Source organism: Podarcis bocagei (assembly GCF_964188305.1).
Source record: "Podarcis bocagei genome assembly, chromosome: 3".
NCBI lineage: Eukaryota > Metazoa > Chordata > Lepidosauria > Squamata > Lacertidae > Podarcis > Podarcis bocagei.
In genome coordinates this window covers 45,877,754-45,900,164 of record NC_138127.1, presented here as the reverse complement: position 1 = coordinate 45,900,164, position 22,411 = coordinate 45,877,754, and the positions used below count along the sequence as shown (strand labels likewise).

Here is a 22,411-nt window from a genome sequence, read left to right as displayed (position 1 = left end):
GTAGATCTGTATTAGAAAGGCTTTTCCCACAGCAATTTTAAACTTTTCTTGCAATTATCATGCAATGGGAATCAACTTCCATGTTTCAATGCAAAATGGACACCAAAGCCAACACTTGCTAGATTTCCACTCATCTCCCAGTGAACATTTTCTATACTGTCCATCAGTTATCTTAACATTTACACCCTTCCTTTCAGACAGTTAAAAGCTCAATTTTTTCAGACAACTCAGGTAAATTTGACTGTTAAAGTAGGACAACAGTAACTTGCCTGAATCCACATAAACTCAGGACCACTTTTCACATGTTGCATTTCCTCCAGATAAGATTTCCACTTACAAGACATTTATCTGGCAGATACATGTATGTTTACTTTGCTGTACACATGGCAAGATCTCTGAATTATGGAGGATTCCCATGACATATCTATGTACGTATCTTGAAAAATACATGATGCTGCCCATGCCTTTTTGTATACGAAAGTACTATCTGTGTAGAATCTGCAAAGATGGAGCTACAACAAAATAGTCAGCAAGCACCTTTGACAATTTTAATGTTCCACATAATGCTGCTTAGACTTCCAGTCACTTTACTGACTAGACTCATTTTGTCTTACTTTTGGTAGCATTAGGTTTTAGTCTGTTTCCCCATCATTAATAAATTGGTTAGCTAAGTGCTGTTGAAGGAATCTTATTTGCTTTTAGATGGAAACACATAGCTTTAGGTTGTTGTTTTTTCATAGCCCTGGTAGAATTTCATTGTTGGCAATTAGAAAGAGAAAAGCAGTGTTTAAAAGGAGACAATATCACCAGGAATCAATGAAAAATAATTTAGAATTTCACAGTGCTGTTTGAAAGCATCACACATGTAACTATGTTGGACTTTTGTGGAAGTTCCACAATAAATATGCAAAAACCCAGGACAAAGCTTTCGACGAGATTTGACTATTCTGCGTTTTAAAATATGCACTACCATCCCACCAACCAACTTTAAGGTAGTACTAACTTAAGGGTAGTACTAATGAAAAAAGATATTTGGGTTAAAGGCAGTGGGATATGCAGTGTTCTTTTGGAGCAGCAAGTTGTACACATGGCAAATAACTCTCTAAGAATGTGTACTGTTGGCAGCAAAAAGACGACAGAAACTTACTGGCACTCCTAAAGCCCCCCACAGAAATGCTATGTCGAAAGTGGAAAGCAACAGAAAGGCAAAACAAACTTACTTTTCCAAAAAGAATAAAATGTATTTATTTTCCTTTCCAGTGAAAGACTTCAATTTTTATAGTAGAGTGAACCTGCCTGCTCATAAAACGGTGGCCAGCTCAGAGCCTATCACACTAGGAGGCACCATTCAAAGTGCTGCTAGCATTGACCTATCAAGCCCTAAACTATTCAAGGCTTGGGCAACTGAAGAACTGCCAGACCAGTATGAACTTGCCATGCTATGAAGATCTTAGTTGGAGGTCCAGATCAAGGTGCCAACACATGGAATATGCAGGTTATTTTCAACAAAGTGATCCTGCTAGTGCAAAGACCTCTGCCTGCACAATGGGACTTCTTCTCCTTGTGTGCCTCCTACATCTGCTCCAGAGAGGTGGAGGAGAGGAGGAGGAGGGACAGGAAGTCTTTGTGTAGGTGGAAATCCTTGTACTAATGGGACAACTTCATTGGATACAGCCCTATGTGTTCAAATTACAGCAACAAAAGACAGGTCCTTCTTGCATGTAGCACCTTTCACAATAGCCTTTAAGTGCCAGTAACACTGCTATTTGTTCAAGATATTTATGGACTCTAGTGTGCTGTTTTTATTGCTGCTTTAGTTTTATTGGGTCTATTTCACTTACAGATTGCTTACATGTTGTTGCAAGCTATCCTAGAAACAACTGTTGAGAGTACATATGTATTTATTTTAAAATATTTATATGCCACTCTTTATCCGAGTAATACCACAGTGGTTCATAAAATGCAAACAAAATGACAAAACACACACACAAGAAGAGCCCTGCTAGTCCAAAACTCCATTCTCATAGTGGCCAGTGGTGGACTTTGGGCTCAAACTTCAGTGGTGCCCTGTGCAACACTAAAATTTGTCCCCTCTCCTCTTGTGTTCCATTCTACAGCATTGTTGCAGTGCCCCCTGCAGCACAGCACCCAGTAACACTGCACCAGTCACGCCATCCAAAAACAGCCTCTGGCAGCACTCTCCTCACTTATGATTCCCAGCGACTGGTATTCAGAAGAATACTGCCTCCCAAAGCGGATGCAGAAGCTAGCCATTATGGCTAGTAGCCATTGATAGCCTTATCTTCCATAAATAGGCTTAATTCTTTTTTAAAGCCATCCATGTTATAATACGAATGTCATTATATAAGCCTGCCTACGTCAGTCAGCAATGAATTATTATTATTAATTATTATTGTTTTTATTATTATTATTTATATACTTCCCTATACCCGGGAGTCTAAGGCTGGTTCACAGAATAAAATCAAGATATAAAACCACAAAATACATAATAATAAAAACAACGACCTAATAGGTTCCCCTCCACACACACAAAAAAACAACAACAACATTTTAAAAGGGTGTAGGATGTAAATCAGATCAACCAAAGGCCTGGTTAAAAAGGAACATTTTTTTGCCTGCCACCTAAAGGGGTATAATGAAGGCGCCAGGCTAACTTGCCTGGGGAGAACATTCCACAGACAGGGAGCCACTGCAGAGAACTCCCATCCACCTGTGCAACCGTGCAGGTTCTCTTAAGGCTTTTAAAGATACATATATACATGCAGCCCTAACTTTTAAAGGCACAGGAGTTCTGTTCCACAACAACTATAATACCTGTACTTAGTGAGCAATTCTGAAATGGTTGCTTGGGTCTCTCAAGTGTGCCCAAGCTATGCCTAAGTTTTTGGGCTAGCATTTACTTAAATTATAAATTTCATCGGTATCCAAACTGCATTTGTAATGGCATTTTCAAACCATCTGCAAAGAGTATGGCACTGACTAATAAAGCTTAGCTGCTGATACCTTCCTTCAGAAAAATAAGCAATACGTGCTTCAAAAGCTTTTTTTCTTATTGTTATTTTCTACAATATTAAAAGGAACCTGTCCCAGCTGTGAACAGAATTATAGGCTCTCTCAGTAAGGAAAGGAAGAAGGATATTTAAATCTGCTGGGTCTTGCAGTCTCTTTGCATCCTTCCCCAATCCCCAACTCTCCACCCTTTCCCATGTGCCACTAGAAGCATGCGGAGAACTATTTATGAGCTCTTGTGCAAATTCTTCAACTGATAAATTTAATTTCACATTCCCCAGCTTAAGCAAAAAATAAAATATTGCATGCCCCTTACACATGTGGAGATAATATTACACACAGGAAAAAAAAATCCAGCAAGCTGTACATTATGAATGTAACCACAAGCTTTTAAGGGGGAATGTTCTAAATACATTGCACTGTGTGTATTGCAATATTATTGAACTGCCATAATGTATCAAGACAGTCGAGTGAAGAAAATAACTTTTACATTGTTGACCTTGCCTCAAAACACAGGCAGTGCTGTCTTTTCAAGAGGAGCTCTAAAAACTTAAAATTTAGCTTTGACAGTCTCTCCCCCCCCCCGATTTCCCTAGATATAAACTACAATAAACATTTAATGTTTTAGCAAAGAGCTATGCAACCCAGACTGAAAAATGCTTCTCATTTTAGTTACATAGTCAATGCATATTCCACCGCACATGTCTGTCCACACACATACACACAAATACGTTTCTTGAATTCTGAAAGCTCATTTCTGACCCTCTTGCAGCAGTCTGCACCTTCCATTTTCCGTAGTGTTTAACAATTAATTTTTGTATCTATAGGTTATGGAGCAACCAAGAAGCGACAAAGACTTCACTCCTGTATGCACTTTCCTGGAAGGAAACTCCACCGAACTCTTTGGTACTTATATATGAGTAGACACGTGTGCGGTTGCACGATAAATTGCATTATTGCCCAGAGTTATCACAACAATATTACTGGTGGAGTCTAGAACCCGTGAGACTCAAATACACTGAGATCACAAATACGTAAAGATCACATCATTTTTACTCCTAATTGCTCCATCCAGAATAAGCAAGCGTCTCCTGGCTGTGTACTCAAGGGAAATCTTAAACCACTATTCTACACAGCAACACAAGTCAAGAAAGTAGCTCCTATAGTGCTGGTCTGCAGGCTGAATTAGTGGCTTCTTAGTGCTGCAACTCAGCTCTCAATACGAAACTGAGCTGGGTCTACTTCTTTACAATTTATTTCTTCTTCTTCTTCTTCTTCTTCTTCTTCTTCTTCTTCTTCTTCTTCTTCTTCTTCTTCTTCTTCTTCTTCTTGTAATACAGAGTTCAGCAAAACTCAGAATGGATCGCTGTGGTCCTCAAAACTAATGCAGTGGAAAACTATATAAAAAATGCAGCAATATTTTAATACAGATGCCATGCGCTCTCAGAATACAATAGTCCCAATGTGCTCCAGAAAGCGAAAGGAGCGTATATTTTAACAACACCCAGGACAAAAGCTGACAGCTTACTGTTCCAGTTTCTCTAAAGACAGGTGTTTATTGGGGGGTCAGGGGTCTTCACGTATACATTATGATTTTTTTGCAGCAGCCACTCGGATTAGTTGATATCAAAAGACCAACCTGTATTTTCCCCCATTTGCTTCAATAGGTTTAAAGCAAAAACCAAAAAAAATCAAAACACCTTGGCAGTAACCTGTTTGCAAATTACGGATGGAAGCCCCCCTAGGCTTAGGGATGGATGGCTGTAAAGATCTTTCTTCCTCAGTCCTGATTCCACCACTACCATCACCAGCCCATCTGTGTTACAAAACATACAGTAGGTAGAAAGAAAAGAGATGGAAGCTGCTGCTTTAAAAGCACCTTTCTAAAGTTCTGTTTAAAAAGCAAAACTCATTTGAATATTTTTGCCAGGGAATGGGCCCCAACGTTGGAAAATGCACAGTCAAACTGCAGCGTGTTCAGTGGCACTAAACAAAATCGTTTCACATTTGTTTCCTATGTACTCAACTTGAAGAAATCACAGCAACACCTGCTGCTAAAACTCCACCAGCAATCAGCACCGGCTCCCCGACCGCTCTTGGCATGCACTTGCTGCTTCTGATCTGCAGCAACACTGCCACCTTCTGTTTCAGCCAATTTTAGGAACTCACTATCCTTTCTCATATACTGGAGCATTCCTGGTGGTAACACTGTCGTATTATTATTACAGAATATACTACAGGGTGCGCCTTCCCATAGAAAGTAATGCAAAAAGGACTAATCTGTTCCAGACTTTTAAAAACAACCCCTAAAATAGCAATTTAACATGAATTTTACTATCTGACGAGACCAGTGATCCTTAAAAAAAGCAATAATCAATGTACTACTATAAAATAAATAAGACAGTATTGTAGATGATATTTATTTTTTTCTCATAATGATAGTCATTGTTTGAATGGGGTTTTTTTTATCCATTTCTGCAGTCACATAGTCAATCAATCAGTATCTAAACTGGGTTCCACACAGTCACAAAAACAAATTAACCAGAAAAGCTTCAAAAACAAAAACGCAAAATAATTAGCAAAAACAAAAGCGCCAAACTTAATCCATTCCAGAAGTCTGTTTGACTTCCAAAATGTTTGAAAACCAAAGAGCAGCTTCTGATTGGTGCAGGTGCCCTGGAAACAATAGTTGGCAACCGCATCGGACGTTTGGCTTCCGAAAAACGTTCAAAAACCAAAACACTTACTTTCCAGTTTTTGGCGTTTGAGAACCAAGCTCCCACTGTACTGCAAAAGTTATGGAAAAGAAAGGATCAGATTGAAAATACTGGTCAGGCCTGAAAACTTCACGTTTCCCTCCCCTCTTAACAGAGCAAACCAATTCCTTTTCACGATGCTGGGGGTTGCTTCCACGTGACCTCTTAAATGACCATTCATGTGGATTTGTTTGTATGGGGGTTAGATGACCTCCCCGATAATGCCAAGTTTGCAGGTTTCATCCCCATATGAGACAGCTGCATTGCAGGGGCGTTGGACTAGATGATTCTCTTTTTTTATATATAAAATTTTTATTGGTTTTTCACAGTTTTTATAAACACAAACAATACACAATACAAATAAACAAACACACAAACGAACATGTATAATTTCATATCCTTTTTTCTTAAACCTTACTTCACCGACTTCCCCATACCTCCCCTTTCTACATCCCAATTTCCAAACTTGTCTCAGCAAATCCTAGCCCTTGGTTTTATCAAATTTTTCCCTTATTCTTTTCTTTTACTTAATCTTTTACAGCTGTAGTCCCCTTTTTTTCTAAAACCTCGACATTTTAGCATTCATTAATTTTACAATGTTTCTTAAGATAAATTTTGAATTTCTTCCAATCTTCATCCGCCGTCTCTTTTCCCTGGTCACGGATTCTGCCGGTCATTTCAGCCAGTCCCATATAGTCTATCACCTTCATCTGCCATTCTTCCAGAGTGGGTAGATCTTGAGTCTTCCAATGCTTTGCGATGAGTACTCTTGCTGCTGTGGTAGCGTACATAAAAAAAGTTCTGTCTTTCTTTGGCACCAATTGGCCGACAATGCCCAAGAGAAAGGCCTCTGGTTTCTTAGGGAAAGTACATTTAAGTACCTTTTTCATTTCATTATCTATCATTTCCCAGAAAGCCTTAATCTTCGGGCACGTCCACCAAAGGTGATAAAAAGTACCTTCAGTTTCTTTACATTTCCAACACTTATTATCAGGCAAATGATAAATTTTTGCTAGCTTGACTGGGGTCATGTACCACCTATAGATCATTTTCATAATATTTTCCTTTAAGGCATTACATGCTGTAAATTTCAAACCGGTGGTCCACAACTGTTCCCAGTCAGCAAAAATGATGTTATGACCAATGTCCTGTGCCCACTTAATCATAGCTGATTTAACTGTTTCATCTTGTGTATTCCATTTCAGAAACAAGTTATACATTCTTGACAAATTCTTAGCATTGGGTTCTAACAGTTCTGTTTCTGGAAGCCAATTTTCCTGTCTTGTTTATAACCTCCATTATTTGATAATAGTGGAGCCAGTCTCGTACTTTAGCCTTCAATTTCTCATAACTCTGTAATTTCAATTTATCACCCTCTTGTTCCAAAATTTCCCAATATTTTGGCCATTTAGCCTCCATATTGAGTTTTTTCACAGCTTTAGCCTCCATTGGCGACAGCCACCTTGGGGTTTTATTTTCCAACAAATCTTTATATCTGATCCAGACATTGTATAATGCTTTCCTAACGATATGATTTTTTAAAGCTTTGTGCGCTTTAACCTTATCATACCATAGATATGCATGCCATCCAAATACATTATTAAAACCTTCCAAGTCCAAGATATCTGTGTTCTCGAGGAGCAACCACTCTTTCATCCAGAGTGTAATTGTGCAACCAATGGCTTCAAATTACAAGAGATGAGATTCCAATGAAACATCAGGAAGAACTTTCAGATGGTAAAGGTAAAAAGAAAGATGGTAAGAGCTGTTTGACAGTGGAACGGACTCCCTCAGAAGGAGATGGACTTTCTCCCACTGGAGGTTTTTAAGAGGAGGTTGAATGGCCATTTGTCATGAACCAGGCCGCCATCTTGAAGAAAATATCTGGTAGGGAGGTCAGACAAGGAGAGTGATATGGGAGAGAGGTTGGGGACAGGGAAGGAGGAAGAAGTACAGCTGAAAAGAAACTGGTAAAGCTCTGGACAATATCTCTCAGGGCATTCTGGGGGGTGGCATTCTTGGATCAGCAGAATCTCAAGCCACTCTCCCTCCATGTACTGGGCCTGAAACTATGCCAGTACTGGAGTTCCATTGTTTATTTCCCTCCCATTGTGATCAACCACTTTGGGAAGGGGGAAAACAGGAAGAGGAAGAACTAAAAATCACCCTCACCTTCCATCCTGGTCACAGTGAGCAAACAGGATTTTGAATGTAGCACAGCAATTGCCACAGATTCAAGCCGCCTGCTCCCCGCTGAGAGGATTGTGGCATTAGAAATTTAGGCTTTGCCCCAAAATGTTTTCTACACGCAAAAATGTCAACCTGAATGCATTTGTTTCCGTATGAATTCCCCCCCCCACATTGAATAAATGTGCCCCTCACCCCTCAGCGGTCTTCCAGTATATTTATTAATCAACTGTGTAAGTTTGCAGTCTAAAATTCCGCAAGTCAGATCTGTTGCTACTGTAATGCCATTAACTTGAGCATAACTACAGAATGGATTAATTGTTCCAGAATACTTACCAGCAGATACTGTGCTTGCTGACCCGGTGAACTCATATATATACACACATATAATTTTTAGAGACAGCACACATCAAAATCAGAACAAGGTTGTAATTTTACATTAACGTTTATGTTAACATTTACTTTCTCCATTATGGAATACAGTATTTATTATTTTTATATCTCCCCTTCACACATAATAATCTCATATGTCAGCAATATGAAATATCATAAACCTTTTTAAAGAATGTTTGTATAATAAGCCAACCAGGTATAAGTAAGATTTTTATAACAGTTTATAAATTTTAAAGCATGCAGTGAGGTTAAGTAAAGGGGAAACTGGGATAGTTACAGAAGGGGGGCGGGAGCTGTGTTATACAATCCCACATTGTTTGTGTGTCTCATGGCAAAACTATTTAAATACTTGCACTTTAAGTGTGTAAAAATAATGTCCTGATTTAGGTAAGCTTTTGCTAGCCTCAAGGGTCCAAAATCAATTTTAAAATTATTTTTGTTACATCTTTTAAAATGTAGACTTGAAGTTTTATAGCATAGCTTTTCTGGGAGTGGAAAAAAGCAGGTATGGTTCTTAATGCCTGAAAAGGAATCTGAAAAAGCAACAAAGACCCTACCTTCCAGAATGGCATAAAATGTTTACTGAAAGTAGCAATAACCAACTTCCCACCACCCCAATGGCTTATTATCTCAGTGTGGTTCTGTTTCTACACTATTGAGCAAGGAAACTAGCCATCGCACAACACAGGAGGCAAGCAGGAATACACGCCTGGCAATACCATTGTCTGGTCTTCAGTTCCACCAGCTTCAGTGTTTGTTGTTGCTACTACAAGAAATTGGCCATCTATGATCTGTAATAATAGAGCAGGATTTCAACCTGCTTTCCATTATCTGAGCTGTGCGACTGCTACCACCTCTATTATACAGTAGTAGCTCTCAGGGTACTCTGGTAATGTGTAAAAACTCCACTATATGCATCTGGCAAGCAATTTGGTTGTGTGCCCACACAACTTGGAGGTCTAATCAAGGGACCTACTCTAATTGTGTGCAAGTTTTGCCTAACAGAATGACAGCAACCTGTAATGGCTGGTCTCACCAGATATACTGTAAAAATCTAGTCCCCGCTAGACGAGTCCAAGATTTTTAATTGGAAACTTGCAGACAAGGTTGTTACTTGAAATGAATCAATGCTGGAAGAAACCAGAAATTCAACCACTGTTCCAGCTTCTCTATTTTTTATAAATATTTCAAGTAACAAAACATACCCATACAAGGAATAGAGAGCTTACAAGTGGTCCAGAAAAGAAAGGAAAATTATCAACTGATGGTTGTAATTTTAAACGTTCCAAGAAAGGCAATCAAATTTCAGCTTTTTTATGCTAAGGATGTTGGCATGTTTGAAACATATGGCAACAGACCGGCTGGAAGGAGACAGGTCGTGTTTGAGCCAAAAAAATGAAAATGAAGATTAAGCATAATTGGCTCTTCTCTGAAAACACCTAGACATCATGAAATTTGTACAAGTCCTGAATTATATTTCTCCTAACAAAGCTTTAGTGCAGTCTTAAGTTTTTGCTTTGGGGTAACCTACATTTTGATTTTGAATGAATGTGCACATGACTTTCAAAGTAAATGTGCGCATGACTGTGCAAGTAAAAAAAGCAAAATGCTTTTTAAAAAATTTGTAAGTATGAGGGGTGCTAGAAAATGTAAAGTGTAATGTTTCCCCATAACTTGCAAACAGAAGATCTTGAAGCAAGATTTTAAAATTATTTATAGTAAAAACATTAGTTCACATAAACTTCCATACCTGCTATTTGCATTTTGTTGCTTTCTATTAAAACATATGGGCCATTCTGTTGCTCATCCATCCTTTTGGAGCTTCCTGCAGTCTGCTTGCGTTTTCAACATCCTGAATAACTGGGTGCCATTCAGACTTGACCAATCCATTCTTCGGTGAATTTAATCAAATACCAGCATATGCATTTGAAAAACACCCAACAGGTGGAGATGGCCAGAGATGCTCCACTCATAAGCCCTCCAGAGACCACTGACAACCATTTGGTAATTAGCAGGTAAAGGTAACCACAAGCTTGGCGGTTTGAATCCCTTTGCTGTTCACAGCTCCTGCCAACCTAGCAGTTCAAAAGCATGCCAGTGCAAGTAGATAAAAAGGTACCGCTGCAACGGGAAGGTAAAGGGTGTTTTGTTGTGCCAAAAGTGGTTTCATCATGTTGGCCACATGAAAGTTGTCTGTAGACAAATCATCTTTGTACTTAACCGCCCAGGGGTCCTTTACCTTTACTGTGCAAAGCATTTGAGTGCATTTTTACTACCAGATTGTATATTCCTTCATTGGCAAGGATATAGGTAAAGGTAAAGGTACCCCTGCCCGAACGGGCCAGTCTTGACAGACTCTGGGGTTTGTGCGCCCATCTCACATCTATTGGCCGGGGGCCAGCGCTGTCCGGAGACACTTCCGGGTCACGTGGCCAGCGTGACAAAGCTGCATCTGGCGAGCCAGCGCAGCACACGGAACGCCGTTTGCCTTCCCGCTGGTAAGCGGTACCTATTTATCTACTTGCACCCGGGGGTGCTTTCGAACTGCTAGGTTGGCAGGCGCTGGGACCGAGCAGCGGGAGCGCACCCCGCCGCGGGGATTCGAACCGCCGACCTTTCGATCGGCAAGCCCTAGGCGCTGAGGCTTTAGCCCACAGCGCCACCCGCGTCCCTGGCAAGGATATAGTGTAGCTTAAAAGGAATGACTGGAACCAGCAACCAAGTGCTTACCCAGTCTACTGATTTGTTGCCGACAGTGCCTGATCCTTTGCCACTGGAGCAACTGCAAAACTTATCAGTGTATTATATTGGGAAATCCTAATGTGAAATGAAAAGATCTGTCTGCATGATAGATTTTGAAGTTACACATGCTGACATTTAGCTCTCATCGAACACTGGCAACTTCAACTCCTGCTTCAGTACAATTTGCATAAGGGACAAAACGCAAACATTAGTCACCCAGTTTCAAAATGCCAAGCAAGAAACCACGTTGAGGTCTTGGCAAGAACTAAGCAGGAATATTAAAATCTTTCTGCCGACCTGTCGAATTACTGCAAAATGATACTGAGTGTTCACAATACCTTGGTAACACCCTAATTTTGCATGCTATGGGAAAACGTGAGATACGGATACCCAGGTAGTTGCTGACACCACAGTAGAAAAAGCTGGGAGCAGCCAAAATGGTGCTGTCATTTGGAGCAATGGGCGCAGATCCTAGGCATGCCGTGTCTGCGTTTTTCTGAAACGACATCAGAGTAGACCATTTTGTGCTTCAGCTCAAACCCGTTTGATGTCTCTCTTTAGCACATGTAAAAAAAGCACCACTGTGCTGTATTTGACATACCTGCCGTTCTCTCTTGCATCGCTTTATTTATCCTTTATTTTCTGTACTCCTATTTCATTCATCTGAGAAAATGGATTCTGGCCCATTAAACCTATAGCCTTAGTACACTTGTTCTTTCTTGCAGACTCTTATGAGAACCTTAACAGACTATGCTTGCAGTCCTATTCATACTTATCTGGGAGTACCACCATTAAACCCAAACACTGTTGAACTCAGTGGAGCTTGTTTCTGAGCAAAGTGCATGGAACTGCAGTGTTGTGTGGCCACCCCCTTAACAGGCTCCCAGCCTGACTCTGATTGGCTGAGCAGGCACTGAATACCCCTACCAGAGGGTCCAATGTGACAAGAGGTGGGCGGTGCCAACCATCCCCTAAAAGATGACAGCACCTGCACTTTTTCCATCTTAAACTGGTATCCCAGCTAAGACCGAAGGCCAATAACCTGGCTTTAGTCCAGAAACTTCCACTACTGAGCAATATGGCAACAATTATGACCTTATTGCACTGGTTTGCTCCTTGACTGGGTTTTTATTAGCATATGTTCTACCTATACACCCCAGCATGGCATGGGACTTCCATATCAAAAAGGAAGACAAGGCTCTCTAAAGTGCCTACTTAATGGAGGGTGGTTTCAAAGAGTGTTTCAACCAGCTGTCTCAAACATGTTTGCAAGTAGAGACAGCATTATGTATAATCTGATTCAAGTTGCTTCCTGTATGGTTTCTCAATAAACTTATTGAGATTGACTTATGATTACATACATACAAAACTGTCCTAGAAGGAAATGGGAGTAATCTATCTGTAGCCCCTCTACATAATTAAAGTCCAGAATGAACAACTAGTTCCATTTGGGGGAAAAATGGTTATCTATCTCAAGACCAGCAAAACACAAACACTGTCAGGCGCAAATATATTTTATTGGTTCATTTCTTGCACTTGAAGTACTCTTCGATGACATCTTTGGCCTGAGATTCCTTGCCATAGTCCTACAATAAGACAACACATCAATAAGACAATAAGCCAAATGTCAGAGCCCATTTTGGGGTACTAAAAACAGGGCATTCGGTAAAATAAAGTCAACCCATATTTAAAAACCAAAATGTAGCCATTTATTGGGACCTCAATGACTACCTAGTCTTCAAGGCTCGTACCCTGGCTTTATTATTGCCAGCAATAGTTTGCATTTCTGCAGAACACTTGAAAGTTAAGCAGATTTTATCCAGCTGGCAGTGTTGCCCGTTAAACAAGAAAGGGAACAAATAATCAGTTTGTGCACCATTACAGAACAATCATTTAAAATGTTTTACTTATGAGAAAGATGAGGTGCACTTTTTAAATTTGGCAAGTATTTAGAAGATTAAAAGAGCAACAAAACATCAGTTAATTGTATGGGTTGGCAAACTGCATCTCTTTCAATATTCCCACATGCAGAAAGTCCCCTCTAACCCCAATTTCTCATTCACCCACCACAGGCGCCAACCAAAATTTTCTTTCTCTTTAAACAGTAGCAAAGCAGCAAGTGGTGTGCTTCTTTGCTGTTAACTTTTATGCTAATAGTTAAAGACATTCAGATCTGGATTAATCAAGCTCAAGAGCTGCAATTTGAGACCAAATTAGTGAATAAAACTGCTCTAAAACACGAACCAATTTTTTAAAGAGCACTTTCATCAACTTACTTTGACAACGACACAACTGCAGCCCACAACTTTACGGGGTTTTCCTTCTCTGTCGATCTTGCAGAGACCTACCCATTCACCCAGCTTCTTGTTGTCATCAACCTGTCAAAGATTTTTATATTCCATTAGTACTGCCCTCAAAATAAGATGGCAAGCACAGAAAGCAAGCAAGCTGTACACTCAGACATAAAGGGTAACGTTAGTGGTTGTTCTCCTCACAAGTCTCAGTAGAGGGAGCCAAGTTATCATCACTGTACAGCATGAACAGTTCTTAAAAAGTCATGCATCTAGTAGAAAATATTTTACTGAACAAGCAAAACAGATTTTGCATTCAATTATCAATCTAAAAGAAGTACATAATCATTACCTTTATCAGGTTGATTTGATGTTCAGCACAAAGTGCTTCAACCAATTTGACATACATGGGCTCGTCACAATTGGATGCAAGAACACAAAGGTGGGCTTGGCGTCTAAAACAATAGACCATTATTAGTTACACAGTGGACTACAGCAAAGATCCAATTCCAAGTTGCTCTTCTGTTGACCCAGAGGCCAAATTCCACTGACTCCCCACTCCTCACCTGCAGTTTCCCCAAACCATTACCATGATTCCACAAATCAATAGGACATTATCTGGTGAAGTAGAACAGGGAATCTCTTTCTGTGTGTTCTTTTCAAGACAGATGAGGAAAATTGGGATCAAAGTCATGGATCATAAACAGTATTTTTGTTTTCTTAGACTTTGAAGTTAGTAACGAAGAACTGCACAACCAGTATACTAGTGAATTTCATACCACTGCTGCAATTTAAATGTAGTTTAAAGTACCAGATGCCCTGTCAGTAACAATTTAGTCCAGGTTTTTAAATGTGTTTTATTTACCTAGTTACAAGTAATCTTAACACAACTATTTAGAATTTTTCAAACTACACTGGGTGCTTTTACCATATTACTCCCACCACTATGACCTTACTAGACTATTTGTGGCTCCTACTCTTAAGACCAATCTGTATGTACAGGTTTGTCAGACTATTATTCTCACTCATAGTAAGAGTGAAGGGGTATCCGACTTTTAAGAGAGTCATCATTCAAAACCTGTAGCTCTCATCTCATAAACTGTTCAACACTTTGTCCTGCAAGCCACAGAAGTTCTTTCTCTGCCCGTCTTTCACAAATTTCTGAAGACATTTTTATTCCAGCAGCCTGTTACCTGCTAAATACAGTGGTACCTCAGGTTACAAACGCTTCAGGTTACAGACTTCGCTAACCCAGAAATAGTACCTCAGGTTAAGAACTTTGCTTCAGGATGAGAACAGAAATTTCATGGTGGCGGTGCGGCAGGCCCCATCACCTAAAGTGGTGCTTCAGGTTAAGAACAGTTTCAGGTTAAGAACGGACCTCTGGAACGAATTAAGTACGTAACCAAAGGTACCACTGTATATGCTGCTTTAATTAAGTTTTATTTGTGGTCTCTGCCATGGTTGTATTTTAATTATTTTTATAGGATATAAGGTGTTTTTTTTTACTATTTTAAGCAACCCTGAGCAACTTTCTTTTCACACTTATAGGAAATGCACGACCAAACTCCAACATGGAGGCACACATACTAGTTAACATCCAGCACTTACTTGTCTAAGGCTTTGGCAGCTTCACGAATTCCACGGGCTAAGCCATCGTGGATAAGTGCGGTCTTCAGCACTTCTTGAAGGGCGGTGTTGACATCCATTACACCTCCAGCAGCAATGCTAGCAAATGAAAAATCACAGAAGAACATGAACTTGCTTTATCTCACCAACGTTCACCTAGGCCCCTTTTGCTGTTAACAGTGGCCAGCCAGATATTTTTGAACTGGCATGGCACTTAAATCAACATCTGGAATTGGACATACATTGTACCCAAACACTGATTCATTCAACTGCTACAGCAAAGAGATTCTTTTTGCACAGGCCTTAACAAAATGGCATGGCTTAATTTGTTAAATGCATGTATTTCTTAACAGAGCCCAGATCAGCAAATGTCTAATATTTAAACAATACAATTAGAACTTCTAAAAACACCTTACTTACAACAGTGGACGCCGTGACGCTTTTGCATTCTAGTTCCTCCTGGCTACCCCAAACTATCATTTTCATTGACAATTTGGGTTTTAGGATGGCAGGCAATACCAGTGTCTTCTTATGTATATTAAAACTACTGGGAATTTCAAAAGACTACTTCTGGGTATCTTTTTAAAACAAAAAGCAACAGCAGCTTATACATTTCCTTATAGGGGAGGTCTTGTTCATCTTAGTTGTACTTTCCTGAATATTTTTGAATTCTATGATCTCATGAGAAAGAGCTACCAGAACTGTACGAAATATTCTACATATGGCCACAATGTGTATTTGTTTCCCAGATTGTTCTTTCCTAGAAGCTACTAAAATTGAATTTCCTACATTACTGACAACTTTAAATGAATGTTTGGTAACACAGAATATTAAGTTTGCACACCACCTTGTTTACTAAGCAACACTACCAGACAAATAAAATCTTTTAAATTTAAAAATAATGTGGCATGGAGTTTTAGTTACTTGCAAGCTTGCTAATCTCACTGATCTGCAGCTTATGAGCACAATGCTGATTTTAAGTTGATCAAGACCATAAAAAGAATGAGGTCTATATCAATTAATGGAGGTGATAAGTATTGTTTCATAAGTTACAATTCCAACTTTTCCACTCTGCATGCTGCAACTCATGAAGCTGCTGACTACAGCAAAAACAGCATCCTGAGAATTTAGTATGTGGGAGAAAGGGCCAAACACTGGAGATGTATCACTAATAACAGAGGTTTGGGATGGGGTTGTAAGGAGCATATCAACACAGCCAATTACAACCCAGAACACTAATATTCTGGGATAAAGTTTTGCAGACTTTAGTGCAGCTTTATCCTTAAAACAAAGAGGCAATGAAAAAGACATGGAGTAACACCAAACCGTAACACTCCTAGGGTGCCATAGGGTTATGTTGCAAGGATAAAATAGGAACGAGGGCCACAGAGAGCCACGTTGGAGGATCAATGCTGTCATAATGGCAATAGCAGTGAAGTTGACACGGGACAGGACGTTTTTTGAGGCTCTGCACAGCAGGCTAAAAACCCCTCTGAAATTTGCCAGGACCATTTGCTGCTCCGCTGGGATCCCACGATAAATGTTTACAGACGTCCAGTTTCCCACCATCCTCCCCATCCCGCACTGGCGTCCAGGAACAAAAGCACTCCGCTCCCTTCACCGCATGGAGACTCCGGATTCGCGCGGGGGGGGGGGGAGGAATAGGGTGCGAGCGCGCACAGGTGTCCGCAAGGAGGAGGGAAGAACTGGAAATTTTCTTCCTGCAAACTTTCAGGCCCTCCCGCAACACGGACGGAGTAGCCTATTTTGCACTGAAGCGCCATGTTCCAGTTATCTGAAAGCGGCCGGAGGGGGGCGGGAAGAGGAGAAAGGCTCTGCGGGGCCTTCGCTAAGCACGTGGTTCAAGCGGCCGCGAGGAGAGAAACTTGGGCCCAGCCACGTGCAGCCAGAAGGCGAAGTCCCAGCGCGGGGCCCGGAAATCGAGGAAGATGAGGAGGCAAGTTTCCGCCCCGTCGCCGTCCGCTCGCACTTACCCTTCCTCGGCCATGGTTGGTGGTGACTCTCCCGCCCGGGGGGTGGCTGAAAGAAAAGGGAGCCTGTTAAACGGGGAGCGGCAGAAAACGAAAGAAAGCGAATAGTAAAGAGAGTAGTCTTTTTTCTCCCCCCCCCCTAAAAACAAGGAGAAACAAGGGGGGGGAGAGAAAGAGAGAGACCCTACACGCGCTGCACCCACCTCACAGCTTCCACGAACCGATGGTGAAAAGGAAGGGGCGGAGCAGCCCGCCCGCCTATTTAAGGCCGCGAGGACCCCGCTCTCCTTCTCCGCGCAGCCGCGCGCGTGCCTGCAGTTTTAGGCGTCCAACCATTTCGCCTGCTCGGAGGCGAAAAACAAACGGAGGTTAAAGCCGTTGCCGGTAGTTCCTTAGGAGACCTTGCGGTTTGCGCTGAGCGAACCATCAGTTTGCCTTTATATAGAGTAGCGCCCCGGTGCTATAAATGCACAAGGGGGCGCCCGTTATATTGCCCGGCTGGCGGCAGCGGCTGGGCGTGCTACCATGAAGCACGGAGACCCTCCGTGCCTGCTCCGCCTCCAGCTTCCCTGTTGTCCTGCGCGAACACATAGCGCTCCTCACACCCGCAGTGTGCGACTTCTTGGCAGTTGCTACGCGAGGAGGAGGAGGATGCCTAATTCTCCACGCTGGAGAGACAAAAAAACGCAGACACAAAAACACCGAATCATTCAAAAGGCACCGGCGGGAAAGTCGGCGGGCGGACCAGGCTGGAGCAAAGCACAACCCGAAAGAGGGTTCCTAGGTTGCTGCTCTCGCGCAGTCCCTCCGAGGCCTCCCTGTTGCTGGAGCCGGAGCCTTTCCTTATCGCCCCTCCGAAAGCGCTCCGGCTGCCGAAAGGTGAAAGCGCCTTCCTCGCAGCTGGCGACCCTCCACTAGCCATGTGGGGCGCTGAGGCGTGGGAATGCGGGGCAGGGCTGCTAAACCTGCCCGCCTTCGAGGCTCCTTGTTGCTGCTCTTTCTGCTCCGGAGGAGATTCGGGTCTCTGCGGAGACGCCCCTCCAGGGTCGCCCTCCTCCTCGCCAAGAGTCGCTTTTATTGTGGATCTTTCGGGGTCTCTTGGGTAGATTAAGCCGGTGTAGGAACGGATGACTATGGGGAAGAAGAGTCCCGAGATAATGGCAAGAGATGCTCTCTATTCCTTGGAGCGCCAGCTGGAGATTGGCCGGAATGGGCAGGAGGATTGTAAAGATGGACCTTTGCCAAATACCGTATTTTAATACCCGTGGTTGGCTAGGAGAAGTTTTTGAGGTTTTTTGTTTGTTGTTTCTTTAAAAAGCGCAGACAAAACCTTAACTTGAATGGTGTAGTCATAAGTTGGCCACATCACTGCCCCATGTGGTAGCTTTGGCGCTTCCTAAAGGCTGCTTGGGGCGTTTGTGAAATGCCCTTCTATGCAGAATCCAGAACGAATGCATTTGCTGGACTAAGATTTAGATTATCTAAGTAGCAAAAGTAGGCTGCATCGTGTCCTCAAAAATGCTGTGCTCAGCAGAGATGGCAGGATCCAGTGCAACACACAAGAAACAATGTGTGTACACTATACATTGTGCTAGAAAGGCAGAAACATTTGAGTACACTCTGCACATGAAATGGGAAGGTTTTGGTTTTTGTATTATTAAAACCCTCTGAGTGACATGTTATTTGTTATCAAGAAGTATATCCTGCCTTTCTAAAAGATAGTCAAGACAAATTAGAACATACCAGCAAGGAAAGTGTAAGGTAAAGGGTAAAAGGCCCCCTGACCATTAGGTCCAGTCGTGGCTGACTCTGGGGTTGCGGCGCTCATCTCGCTCTATAGGCCAAGGGCACAGCTTCCGGGTCATGTAGCCAGCATGACTTAAGTCACTTCTGGCGAACCAGAGCAGCACACGGAAACGCTGTTTACCTTCCCGCCGGAGCGGTACCTATTTATCTACTTGCACTTTGACGTGCTTTCAAACTACTAGGTTGGCAGGAGCAGGGACCGAACAATGGGAGCGGGGATTCGAAATGCCAACCTTCTGATCGGCAAGTCCTAGGCTCTGTGGTTTAACCCACAGCGCTACCTGCGTCCCAAGGAAAGTGTAGTCAATGGTAATTATGCAATAGGCAGTTATAATTCACAAAAGAGTTGGTAACACAGGCATCCTGGTACAGTATTGGTAAATCACTGAACACATATACCATGCAAATCATTCTTTGTATTGCTTTGTATTAAGTATCTTGAGTAAGGAGGACAGAGGAGCATTAATGTCAATGGAATTTGCTTTAAGTAAGTGTGTTCAGGATTTCAGGCAGCTCATATCTCCTGACCCATCATGTAATGATTTTGGGGCAGATGTGCAGCTAGCAGAATGAGTAGGACTCTCCCCAAATGGGGCTCGCTTACCACACTCTGGAACACACATGGTCACCTAAAGGAAGGGGTAACCCTCTGGAAGGCATGGTTGTCAAACAATAGACATACTTACCGTATTTTTCGCTCTATAACACGCAGATTTTTTCTCCTAAAAAGGAAGGGGAAATGTCTGTGCGTGTTATGGAGCGAATGTGTGGAAAAATAAGGCAAAAATCAAACCGCGCTTCAGGGAGAAGGGAGCTCCGTGATACAGGAAGTGGCAGCTTTCCTGCATTCTGCCTCAGGGTCTTACTGCCCGCCCTCTCTGTTTCCTTGCTGTGTTTGCTCAAACGGAACAAAGAGCAGGGAAAGCCCCTCCCCTCCAGGCAAGTAGAGAGGGAAAGCAGAGCGTCCGAACAAAGAGCAGGGAAAGCCCCTCCCCTCCAGGCAAGTAGAGAGGGAAAGCAGAGCGTCCAAACAAAGAGCAGAGAAAGCCCCTCCCCTCCAGGCAAGTAGAGAGGGAAAGCAGAGCGTCCGAACAAAGAGCAGGGAAAGCCCCTCCCCTCCAGGCAAGTAGAGAGGGAAAGCAGAGCGTCCGTCCTTCTATCCTGTCCCTGCTCCGGAGGAACAATGTTTGTGAAGGGAAGAGAGATTACAGGTTCGGCTTAAAATTCTGATTTGACTTCCTGCTTTTTGTTTTTGGAGACACACAGCATTCAAATATGCTTTCTTCCATTTAAAGAGGGAGAGAGAGAGAGAGAGAGCACACGCTGGCTGGCTTGTGTGGGTGGGTGGGGGGAAACTTTTGCCTTCCTTTCCTCACGTTATAGCCCTCTCCTGCATTCTTAGCCTTCTGTGTTTTTCCTTCCCTCCCCACTTAAAATGTGGTTACAAAGCATGGATCCACATGGATCCTCAGGATCTTTGCATTGGGTCACCCCAAATTCACCATCAGAGCACACAGCATGTCCATGGCTACAGCCTGCCCCCCCCAAAAAAAATCACGCACCCACTGTTGCCTGGGGCTGCAATGGTGCAAAAACGTGGTTACAAAGCATGGATCCACATGGATCCTCAGGATCTTTGCATTGGGTCACCCCAAATTCACCATCAGAGCACACAGCATGCCCATGGCTACAGCCTGCCCCCCCCAAAAAAAATCACGCACCCACTGTTGCCTGGGGCTGCAATGGTGCAAAAACGTGGTTACAAAGCATGGATCCACATGGATCCTCAGGATCTTTGCATTGGGTCAGCCAAAATTCACCATCAGATCACATGTCTGTGGCCACAGCATGAAGCACAAAAATGATACGTCCACTGTTTCATTCAGAATATTTTTTCCCTTGTTTTCCTCCTCTAAAAACGATGTGCGTGTTATGGTCAGGTGCGTGTTATAGAGCGAAAAATACGGTAACTAACTGACCAATCACGTCAATTCTGCCCCACCCCCACAAAAATCCTGGCTACGCCCATGCTGGAAGGTCAGTAAATGCAGAGTCTAAAATTACCAAATTGCTTCTGGTAACAAGTGATTTTTTTAAAATCCCTACAAACTCCCAATGCACACTGACCTTAACAAGTTATCAATAATTAGCAATTCTGCCTTTGATTATGATGTCAGTGATACAGAATAAGCAATTAACTATTTCAGATCTGACCTTGCAGTTTTGAATTTCTGCTTCTTCCATTATGTTAATGAGGCACAGCATTACTTGGAATACTATTGACCATATTTTGCTTTAGAGAGAAAACTAAGAGAGTTAATACCTTGATAACTTCTGAATCTCCACCAAGTGTCTTCATTACTTTATTTCTACCAACATCTATGGCTCTCCCCCCCCCTTGTCTATCTGTGATGCAAAACGGACATACTTGGAATATTGCTGTTCTCTACTGAAAAGCTGAATCTTTTAATTTGTTTCATGTTTGAAGGAGGTGTGTGGGGGGGGGTGAAGTTATACCAGACACAATTACAACTGCTCAAAAAGAAATGAGATGCTTGAAAAGAAGTGGGAGAGCATCCCTCCCCATTTCAAGAACCCGGTGCATTAGATATTAGTTTAAAGGCCTGCCACTCACTTTGAAGTAAGGAATTTTGATGACAGGACTTTGGAATATAAAACAGCCCAATTACAGGGTTGGGAATTTTAAAACCAAGAAATTAATCCTACAAAGATACACATTTTTTAAAAAAGCGTTATTCTACTGTGAGTAAATTGTACACATATACAGTGGTGCCCCGCAAGACGAACGCCTCGCGAGACGAAAAACTCGCAAAACGAAAGGTTTTTTCGTTTTCGAGTTGCTTCACAAGACGAATTTCCCTATGGGCTTGCTTCGCAAAACAAAGCTTGCCCCGCAAGCTCCGTGGATAGCGGGAAGCGCAGCGTGTCTTCCCCGCTGTCCCCGGACCTCTTTTGAAGCAAGGGGCGGCGGGGAGAAGATCGCTTCTCCCCGTTGCCAGCCCCGCAAGCTCCGGGGACAGAGGGGATGGCGCAGCGCCTTCCCCTCTCTCCCCGGACCCCTTTTAAACCAAGGGACGGCAAGGGGGAGAAGCGATATTCTCTCCACCCCTTGCTTCAAAAGAGAGGACAGAGCGGCGCTTCCCCTCTGTCCCCGGACGGTCTCCGTAGGAACGCATTGATTGATTTTCAATGCATTCCTATGGGAAACCGTGCTTCGCAAGACAAAAAACTCGCAAGAAGAAAAAACTTGCGGAACAAATTAATTTCGTCTTGTGAGGCACCACTGTATAACTGCAGAAGTAAGCCAACCATTCTAGGCCTGAAAATTTAAATACAGTGTGTGTGTGTGTGTGTGTGTGTGTGTGTGTGTGTGTGAAGTCCTAGGTTGCCACTCCTAAGCAGCAGTGTGGTGGAGCAATACCACTTATATCACAGCAAAGGTCATTGATGTCAACTCTTGGTGCAATAGTCTGTGTGCCAAATAAATGAGTTTTTGTTAGAGAGACAGAAAAACACACACTAATGAGGCTGAAACAATGCATAGCTAACTCTTAAGCTAACACAT

General features: G+C 42.4%; 1 protein-coding gene and 1 long non-coding RNA gene across 2 annotated transcripts; one reads left to right on the top strand and one right to left on the bottom strand.

Moving 5' to 3' along the window:
• Nucleotides 1-10,577: 10,577 nt before the first annotated feature.
• On the top strand, nt 10,578-12,559 carry LOC308583660. Its single transcript, XR_014006321.1, has 2 exons — nt 10,578-10,676; nt 11,053-12,559. It is a non-coding gene; the product is annotated as an uncharacterized lncRNA (long non-coding RNA).
• A 45-nt stretch (nt 12,560-12,604) lies between these two features.
• On the bottom strand, nt 12,605-17,068 carry RPS12 (ribosomal protein S12). Its single transcript, XM_081187833.1, has 5 exons — nt 17,023-17,068; nt 15,011-15,127; nt 13,752-13,854; nt 13,385-13,486; nt 12,605-12,694 (listed from the first exon to the last, which is right to left on the bottom strand). Exons 1-5 carry the CDS (start codon nt 17,034-17,036, stop codon nt 12,632-12,634), a joined length of 399 nt encoding a protein of 132 aa, XP_081043959.1. The 5' UTR covers nt 17,037-17,068; the 3' UTR covers nt 12,605-12,631.
• Between the last annotated feature and the right edge of the window lie 5,343 nt (nt 17,069-22,411).

Bases quoted from the DNA above. Each gene is read 5' to 3' on its own strand.
- RPS12 (XM_081187833.1), bottom strand. The intron at 13,855-15,010 runs GTAAGTGCTGGA...CTATTGTTTTAG, and splicing joins GCTGCCAAAGCCTTAGACAA to ACGCCAAGCCCACCTTTGTG. The intron at 12,695-13,384 runs GTAAGTTGATGA...GTCTTATTGTAG, and splicing joins GCAGTTGTGTCGTTGTCAAA to GACTATGGCAAGGAATCTCA.